Source organism: Eurytemora carolleeae, unplaced genomic scaffold, assembly GCF_000591075.1.
Source record: "Eurytemora carolleeae unplaced genomic scaffold, Eaff_2.0 scaffold1555, whole genome shotgun sequence".
Lineage (NCBI taxonomy): Eukaryota > Metazoa > Arthropoda > Copepoda > Calanoida > Temoridae > Eurytemora > Eurytemora carolleeae.
In genome coordinates this window covers 1-10,476 of record NW_019397474.1, presented here as the reverse complement: position 1 = coordinate 10,476, position 10,476 = coordinate 1, and the positions used below count along the sequence as shown (strand labels likewise).

Below are 10,476 nucleotides of genomic sequence, written 5' to 3'. Positions count from 1 at the left end.
TTTTTTATTTGTGGCTTTTCAGTTTAAGTATATTTTTGCTTGTATAGTTAAGCATGCAAGGTTATGCATAGTAATTGAAGAAATTTTAATTAATATATAAACCTGCAAATTGAAAGAAAACATCTGTGCTTTAGAATAAATACACTTTTCAAGCTCCTTCAAGCAAAATATTAAATACTAAATTTAAAAATAATATTTAAACTATGAATACTGGTATCTCATATACCCTACATGTAGTTCTAAGTAAGGTCTTAGTTGAAAGAAGTGTATATAATTTTATTTTTCTTCAGATTGTTACATTCTATGCCAAAGATGGAGTCGAAAAAGGTAGTATAACTTAATGAATTACATTTCTTTATATATATTAGAAATTTTAAGATTCCATCAAAAAAAGTAAATTTGTAGGTTGTTTTGGAGAATGGAATTGAAACAGTAAACTTTGTCAGGTAAAGTGGAACTGAAGACGGAATATAACCTGCTCTTTTTTTACTAAGTGGCATGTCCGATTCACAACGGTACTCTTAAAAACTTTCTCTGGCCAAGAATGCATGAGATATCATCATATTCTCTTTAAAAGATGATCATTTTCTAATTGTGGTTTCTCTGTAAAGTTACTTGCGCATTTCTGTTGCAGAAACAAAATGGAGGAAATGTTCAGAATTAAACACTTTTCAAACATAAAAAAAGACAACATCTTCCACATTATTTATCAGATAAATGTTTACAAGGTGCCCTTTTTTTCTTTTAAAAATGAGGTATTGGGTTCTTTCCAGCCCATTATTTTTATCTTTATCATATTCTTTGGTTTTAAGCTTGTCAAATTGATTTATTATTTTTATCTTCAACATTCAGAGGCTTGACAAATCTTAGACCAAGTGTCAGTTGATTTTAATCCAACCCTCTACAATATGAAGGAGGGTTCTGGGACAAGGTATATTTTTATTCTTCAAAACGGCTTAACCTATCCAATCTAATTTTTTTAGCAAGACCCCAGTTTAAAGACCTAAACACTTTTTGCTCTCAAAGTTAATTTGATTTTTTTGAAAATCCACCAATGTGAACAACAAATTCTGTTTTAAGACTTAAAATTGGTTTAGCATTTGTTTTCTCATATTTTCATTTGACAAATCAATGTACTTTTGTAATGCTTTTAAGAAATTAAAATGTTTAAATCTTTAAAAGTGACTTTTTTCATATTTAGAAAAAGGATCGATGATTCCTGGGATAAAATAACGAAACAAAACGCGAGGAAATCGGCAGATGTCATACAAAAACATATTTTTATTGAAATGGAATTCAAATTTTAGTCGTTTTTTTTTAATAATGGAACGTGTTCCGTAATTTGTAAAAGATCTATTTCTTAAAATGTTCTTCAAACATTTTTAGAGAAATATCAGTTTAAAAAAGGCCAAATTAAAACTTTTTTAGTCAGATTTCCTAAGTAAAAAAACAATTCAACCAAAAAACTAGATTTCATGTTTTATAAGCACTACTTGATGGCCAACACTGCAGATAATTCAGAATTTATAACAAGAGCAAGTTTCGTCTTCATGATTTCTCTTTTAATGATAATACCCTCAACCTTCAAGTTGGAGTAACTGATTACAAAGGTGGCTGCACATCGTTATAATTTACATTAGAATTTGATCAAGGTTTTATAGATCATGGCTAGTTTTTTCGATTGATCTCAATGTGATCATTAATGATCAATCTAAATATTACTATCAGAGATTCTGATAATCCTTGTTATCAAAACTCTTTTGCATTTTACAATTGTGGATCATTATGTAATTTTAAACTTAAAGGAACTGTCATGTAATCTAGATTCTCCTGATTACCAGCTTTATCTAAGCTAGTAGCAATTAGTAAGATATCTTCGTAACTTGTAAAAAGATAAAGTCAGTCAGTTGCCTTCCCTGTCTCTGCTGCAGAAGTTCGCAAATGTTTTTCAAAGAGATGCTGCAATTAAAAATTAAAAATTTTAAAATAGGAAAACAAAACTATCTCCATTAATTTAAATACATAAAAGGTCATCGGCCAGTCCTTTTAATATATTTTTCACACTTGAGGTTGAGATACTTTTATTTGAAATTATGTTGATGATGATTTATTAAATAATTTAGATCTGCATGGAACCAATCTTAGTGAGGATTCAGCTGAACTTGTTGATAATTCTGAGGTAAAGATAACCCCACGCGAAAACTCTTGGCAGATTTTGTTTAATTACTTATTGTACTTAAGTTTGACATACAAATACATACTTACATACATATATAAAATTAAAATGTATAAAATAAAAAAAAACAAGATTCACAAGATTTAATGTGAAAAGACACATACGTTGATTGCTGAATTTCAAAACATAAGATAAATTATATTTAAAATTCAGTGATGGTGATGGACCAAACCTCTGTAGAGTAAAAAAGTAGATGTTAGTTCCACATTTATTGAAAATATATTTCGGTCTGGGTTGACCCTCGTCAGTTCTTGAGATTGTTTCTTCACAAAGATTAAAAACAAACTATTATATGTCCATGTTGTCCATCCACAATTTGAGTCAGAGATTTTGTTAAAAACATGTTTAGGTGGGCGGAAAGAGATTTAAGAGATTGAGCCAAGCTATTGGTATTATTATTATTATTATTATAATTATTATTATTATTATTATTATTATTATTATTATTATTATTATTATTATTATTATTATTATTATTATGTGATGTTTTAATTTGTTAGAAAAATCTTGCAGTCCTAGCTCTTAAGAAGACACGTTTTTTCAGGTTTTCATTAATTTTGAATATTTGGTTTTGAGGTTCTGGTATTCTTGCAAAAAAAGGTTCTTTTGAAATTAAACTATAAAATTATCTAACCTCCATGAGGAGCTATAACACCGTCTAAGAGCTGAGATTCTTTTTACAATGCATTTAAATGTTTATCATTTAGCCCTTGGTTATATTATTTGTTGGTTCAGTTCAAAAAAGATTATATTTAATAAAGAAACTGTTTGTCATACACCTTCTTATCAAAATTCAAGAAACTTCCCTTTAAATTTTAATTGTGTACCTGTGCAGGGGAGCAAGGAGGTAAACTTGACCGGCCTGGAGGACATCCAGAACCTGAGGAGGCAGTAAAAGGTCAGATTTGATCACAGTTCATAAAGATGGAAACAGTTGTGTTGGATTTCTGGCTTCCGACCAATGAGTATTTTCTCATTGATTGCTAGCAAAATTTCCCGGCTTCTTATAGGTTGCAGGGTGTCTGCAATTAAAAAAAGGATCGAGCATTAATCTCAATATCAAAATGAGCTTGAAATAAACAATACATATTGTTCTTGATTATTCAACGGCTCATTCTGTGAATGTGTTAAAAAAGAACGCAAACATAAATTTTAAATGACTTTCGTTATCGTCAATGTATATTGAGACTCTCTTTATCAGATAATGGTTTGAACAATGAAACCGAGTTGAACAATGAACATGTCGGAGCTGAACTCTTTGCTTCAGAACAGGTTAAAACTGAACTCTTTGCTTTTGAACAGGTTAGAACTGAACTCTTGCTATGGAACAGGTTAGAACTGAACTTTTTTCTTTTGAACAGGTTAGAACTGAACTCTTTGCTTCGGAACAGGTTAGAACTGAACTTTTTGGCTTCTGAACAGTTTAGAACAGTACTCTTTGTTCCTGAACAAGTTAGAACTAAACTTGTTGTTTTGGAACATGCTAGAAGTGAACTCTGAATAGGTTAGAACTGAACTCTTTGCTTCTGAAAAGGTTAGAACTGAACTCTTTGCTTCTGAATAGGTTAGAACTGAACTCTTTGCTTCTGAACATGATAGAACTGAACTGTACAGGTTAGAGCGGAACTATTTGTTCTGAACATGTGAGATATGAAGTCTTTACTTCTGAACAAATTAGATCTGCTCCATTTGAAACAATCATTCTCATACAGAAAATTACACCTTTTTGAAAAATTTATTGAATTTATATGATTTTTTCCGAAAAAAATTGTCTAGTAAGCAGATCCATATAATGGTTTGTTCTTAATAAACTTGATAAGCACTTTTTTACATTTCTTGATTTTATCTTTAGAAAGAGATCAGAGATGAGATTAATATACCACTAGAAAATCAGGTAATGCTTAATATAATTAGAGAGAATTATTAGCATTAGAGAAATCTGATATAGCCATCCATCACTTTAAAATAAAGTAAATTTCACGTAGGATGTTTTCCATCATAACTCCTCTTATTGAAGAACTATTGAGAAGAACAAAAATGATAAAAGTTTATATTATATAACCAAATGAATTTGCTTTGGTCCTACTTGTGGTAAAATTAAAATAGAGGAGCTACAAGATCCCAAAATCGTACCAGTAATGTCGCATAAATTTAACCTTCTCCCATGTTCTCTAGTTTGCAGTGACATATGTATTGTAATGTATAGGCCATTATATTTATGTACTGAATTATTTTTTATAAGTGGTATTAACTACAAATTTTTTTTTTATCTATTCAGTTATAACTAAAGGGACTGCTATTGTAATTAAAAGGGGTAATACCCGATACACAACGGTAGCCAATAAAACTTTAACTGATCAAATTTTGAAATTGAAACCAATTTTCAAAGTTATAAATATTGATATCTTATTCATCATTTACATCTTTTAAGGGTACCGTTGTGAAAAAGACATATTACTCCTCTATAAATAGTAAATAATAAACAGAGAGTCACTTTAAAACTACATCTACAGAATCCCTACCAACTTTTCAAGTTTAAAGAAAAACCAAGGACTTCACTTGTTTAACATTTTTTAGGTTTTCATTGAATGATTTGTTTTTAGAGTAATCAAGAGTTAATTGGGATCGTCTTCAATCTGAATAAGGTGATATATGTTTTTAAATAAAAATGTGTGATGAGTATGAACATCGAAAATAAAAAGTTATGAAATCTAGGTTATTAGAATTTAAAATAAATATTTATAGAAATTGGTTATTATATTCACATACAAGAGAAACATCGAGAAAAATAAATCTGCACTTCTCAAAAAAAATTTATTCTTGACATATGATGAACATTTGACACGACACAAAGGATGAGACGTCCAAGACGACTGTCTTTTTTTGTTAAATCTTCTAAAATGCTGTTGAAAAACTGTATGTAAGGCAGTAATCCTAAGGTACTGAGTTTTTGCCACTTAAGCTCTAATTTTCTCATCCCTAAATATGTGATATTTCAAACTTTATCGAACAGAATTTAAAGTTTGAAAATTCAAAGGTCTGCCACATCGGGTTTCAAAGATCTGGGAATTAGAACATCAGAGTTTGTGGCAAGAACTCCTTTAATCTCCACATTGCTGTAATTAATGAGTTTCATGTCGTCATTTAAGTCTTAATCTGTGATGTGGGCAACCCTGTACTTGAAGAACTCAAAGAACGGAGCTCAAATGATTAACAAGAAGCTAAAACATCAATCTACCAGGGACAAAACTCGAGGGGTATTTGTCCCCCAAACTAAAGATCCCGATTAACTGCGGCTTCCGAACATTCAATACACAAACCGTTACCCACAATCGATAATAATGAAAATCTTTTTATTTCCTGAAAAAAAATACATTTAATTAACACGGTTACATATTGTGAAAATAATGTTTATAATGAAAAAAATGCTTTCGATCTAATATCGGGAAGACGGACACAAATTGGATATAAACAGTACTAAAATGACGTTTTTGACTTCTGAAATAAAATGGCAATTGATTTTAAGCGTTAATCATTATTTTTATGAATATTATTCTTTTGTTTAACTTTTTGGAAACTGTATTACTGCTCGTGAAGTTGTTCATGGTTTGGTTTGGTTCCGGCTCCGAGAGAAAATCTAATTCAAAGACGACTTTACAACGGAGAACTCATTGTTAAGGGTTAACAGTACTAGGTTGTACAAAAAAAGAAACGCTTTTGTCGTGCTTTATTTTTTAAACAAAATCTAAAACTTGTTTTACTGTGTAGGGAGGAAGAGTAGGATTGGAGTTCAAGATTAATGTTAATCTATCAAGTGAACAAGTACTTGAAATCTACAGGTATATTTATCTCTATGCTTATCATATCATATTATATATTTTCATATATATTCTCTATAGCTAAAGCAATGGGTACCCTATGGGCCCAGGGGTGACACGGGCTAAAAAATTGTTTTGTACATTTTTAAATTTCACTGGCAAAACCGGTCACTTCAGCTAAGATTATTATTTAATACCAAGCGCGGGTGAACGGCTTAAGTAACTGCTATGCATATTATTAATAATTATATAAACCTAGACAAAACGCCGGGTATTTCACTTCAGCTAACAATAGACATATATATCTGTATGTATTTTGCTTCTCAATTAGTTTGCAGGAGTGTATATTTTTGATTTTTTACACAGGAAACTGAACAGTAAAAAAGACTTTTTAGAGAAAAAACTTTAATATTTTTAAAATATACCCCCTCCCCCCTATTATAGTCGTTTCTGTAAAGATTGCGTTTTAAAATTTTTTTAAAAAATATTTTTTTTAATCCACTAAAGAAAACAGTATAATCTGCAAAATACTTTGACTTTCTAAAGGTGCACGAAAAAAGTGGTTAATTAAAAGATGAAAATAATGTATAATGTGTAATGTATATTTTATACAGTACGGATCAGAAAACTGCTGGATTATAAGGACGGCATTGAAGCTATATTCTAAGCGTATTTGATGTTGCTACAAGCAAATAGTTTTACAATTGATTTAAACATTAACTATATACGTAGTAAAATTGCCTGCGCATTTACATTGGACTATTTATAATCTTCAATTGATTCTTAAAGTTACCTTCCCATTTTGGAGTTTTCTGGTTCACACTGTATTTGACATTTTTTATACTTTTGAATGCATCTTTTTTCTTCTTACCACAAACTTAATCATCCAAAAAATTACAAACTGCATTTCCTACAAGAATATATAAGAAAAAATTAAATTTACATTGCTCATATTTTTTTCTTTGTAAATTGTTAAGGTAATTATTGTCCCATAGAAAAAATTGAATTGAATTGAAATAAAAAACTATAAAAACGAAAATACTTATCATATCTTTGATGTGTAGACCTTGTTATCTACTGATTGATATTTTCATTTGTTTGTTTTTAAATATTAAATAATGAAATAATAATTTGATATACTTTGACCCTTTTATTGAAAATTATAAAATATTTAAAAATTTCCCGCTTGTAGACAAAGTTCAATAAACGCACTGAATGTCACATGTTAAAATTTTACACATCTATATATAAATTTGGCTTATCTGTCTGTCTGTTTGTTTGTCTGTCTGTTTGTATCCAATAAACGTCAAAACGGCTGAACCGATCGGGTCCAAATTTTTTGTGGGACATCACGTGACCACAGGGAAGGTTTATGAAAAATCAAAATTTCAAATATTTGTCTCCATCAAAATTCGATCGTCATTAAATTTTTAAAAATTTTGAAAATCCGCGAAATTTTTTGTGAAAATCCGCGAATTATTTTTGTTTTGTTTTACGATGTACACAAAGAGAACATGTTCACAACTAATTTAGAAGATGGGCGCGAAGCGAAGCGCGAAGCGCCCTCTAAGGCTAGAAAGAAGGGCGCGAAGCGCCTTGAATTTCTAGTGTTAAATATTTCTATTTACTGTTTAGCCCCGATATATGGATTCATCTCTAATTGGATGATGAGATAGTTAGAAAGATACTGCCATGCAATTTCTATTGGTTCAGAATAGACACCAAACACATGACTGAACCCTGATTGGATCAGGCGTTAATGGAATCGCATACAACCCTTTAAACCGTTGTCTATAAAATACGTCTACAATCCCTTTAAAGTTAGTGTTCATATGTAGAAAGGGCGACCAGGCTGAGGCAGATGAGACGACCGGCCTAGTTTTCCTGGACTTAGATAACCTTCAATCCATGGATCAAAGGAAAAACATTTACATTATTTGTTTCTTTATTTTATGTTTCCCTAATCAAAGTTTTATGGTCGTCCCACTTCCATTTTATTAATCATGAAGTGTATTAAGATAGTATATGGTCTTATACAGGATAATCCACAAAGGATGAGACTTCAGAGACGACTGTACGGAATTTATATTTTCTTTTACCTTGTATTTATGATATTCCCTGCAACTTTAATCTTCCTTCTTTCAATGCCAAATCATTAAATAAGCCATTTAAAGACCACATTCAAGGGAGAAGACAATTAATTTAAACTTGGGATCGTCAAATTTGAAGAGTTTCAAGTCGTCTTTACAGTCTCACCAATTGTAGGTAATTCTGTAGCATCAGTCAAATTTGTCTAATTTCCATTTTAATTTCTTCGGGAAGACTAAGAAAAACTTAAATTAGATTTTAGAAGTGTAAGAAAAGTAAGATAATAGCATTTAGTGTAATGGGCGGGTATTTTTCCAGTTTTACAAAGTTAGATGATGAAAAGTTTTAAAAATGAATAAATCTTCACTGAAAAAATAAGCTGCTGCTTTACAAAGTGAAAAGTTAGATAAATATATGTCTAATTGAAAAGTTAGATAAATATATGTCTAATTGAAAAGTTAGATATATATATGTCTAATTGAAAAGTTAGATAAATATATGTCTAATTGAAAAGGAATTTAATCATTTTAACAATTATCACGTTGAGTAACTTTGCATTAAAACATTTGTAAACCCTAAAACCAAAAAAGGTTATTGTAAAGTGTCTAAATAATTGTTTTATAATTTCAAGGATTGGACATTGGATTGGCAAGTTTTAAAATCCTTGATACTATTTACCAAAAAAAACATTTATTTTCCACAATTCAGCGAAAGAATAAACACCTGAACAAAAATTTCAAGTATGATTTTTAAAAGGGTGGGGTGGGTCGGGGGGAGGAAAAAATAAGAATGATTTAAAAATGTAAATAATTTTGTACCAGTGTTGTTGAAAACCTGACACCGCATGCTGAAGGCAGTCTCAGGTTTTTAAGGGACATGATCACCTCAAATCCAACAACCAATTCTTAGAATCATTTAATTACTGTTCAGTGATTATTGCTTTTTGCGCATTTTTCTGTTGTTTCTAAGTTCTAAATTCTAAATTTTTCTATATCTGATACATATCTGAAGTGGGAACTTCTGTGTTGGATTCCCATAATCCCGATCAATTAATCTCAATATTCGCAGTGGGCACCCATAATCTGCTTGATCACTGGATATCCGCTATTTCTCTGCTCTCTCATTGGTTGAACGCCAAATGCCCTCGCTTCTGATTAGCTGTTTGTTTTCCACGGACGACACTCCTCGCGGGACGGGATCAAATAAAGATCATAGTTCAAAAGATCGAGATCAAGTATTAAACTTGATATCCACAATACAAGAGTTCCCATCTCACGGCTCATGTCTTGGAAAAAAATCGAACTATTGGAACCGCTATTCTTACATATTATGAATTGTTATTTTTACACGGACTCGCAGTAAAATATATGTGATTTTATTGTTGAAAATTTTGAAGCAAATGATTTGATTTATTTTGAAGTTATTCAATAAAAAAATAATAAATGTAATCGAGCGTACACTGCATCTGCAAGCTGCAGTTTACAGGCAGTTGCCTATAGGAGTTGCGCTTTATCCGGGTTGAATTACAAGAAAGAGAGAGATTTGCATATATTTTAGGGTTAGATTAAGTAAAGACGCTTTGGGCTTCTGCTCAGATTGCACAACCATAGTTCTGAGAGGATGTCGAATTTTTTGTCAGAAAGGAAAAAAGTTTCTGGGAAAAACAACCTGGAAATAAGAAATTTGGTAAAAAAGTCCCAATTTTCTATGGACAAATTCAAAATATTTGGCTTTTTGGATACCTTAAAGGTACACATACATACCAATTTACTTGCAAACACAACTAGCAGAAAAAAACTTGTTTCTAAAGGTACATTTTATTGTATGTTATGTTAGTATTTATACTAGAGATAGTAAAAGATATTTTTGAAAATGAAAAACTCAACTTTAACTTAAATTCTATGAGATGAAAATAAAAGAATCAGAAAATAATTATGACTCGTAAAAGTTTCTGTTGTGCAAAAAAGTAGGAGTACAAATGAAATCTATATAATAAAGCTCTTGGCTCATATATATTTATTTATTTATTTATGTCAGCTACATAAAGTAATACAACTCTATGGTCAGCTATAGCTGGCCAAACAGCTGGAGCCAATGGGTTGACATTTTTTTAGGGAACCCATGGGTGCCCGGGAAGTAACATAGGCTAAAAAAAAGTTCGATTTTTTCCTTCTTAAAAAATCGATTTTTTGTTCATAACCCGATTTTTTTTAAATTAAAATTTAATTTAAATCGAAACTTCTTTTCAAAATTCGATTTTTAAAAATTGCACGGGCAACGCCGGGCACTTCAGCTAGTCTGTATAATAAAGCTCTTCATTCATTTATATGTTCA

General features: G+C 30.5%; 1 protein-coding gene across 1 annotated transcript; it reads left to right on the top strand.

Annotated features, from left to right (window-relative positions):
* Positions 1–908: 908 nt before the first annotated feature.
* Positions 909–6,075, top strand: LOC111714482 (nucleoside diphosphate-linked moiety X motif 22; the record flags this gene model as incomplete). The annotated part of the gene is made up of 9 exons (XM_023489602.1): positions 909–931; positions 1,522–1,610; positions 2,124–2,179; positions 2,586–2,625; positions 3,072–3,134; positions 3,438–3,538; positions 4,089–4,130; positions 4,840–4,881; positions 6,005–6,075. Coding segments are annotated over exons 1-9 (527 nt in total), but the record flags the coding sequence as incomplete, so codon positions are not given.
* Positions 6,076–10,476: the final 4,401 nt, after the last annotated feature.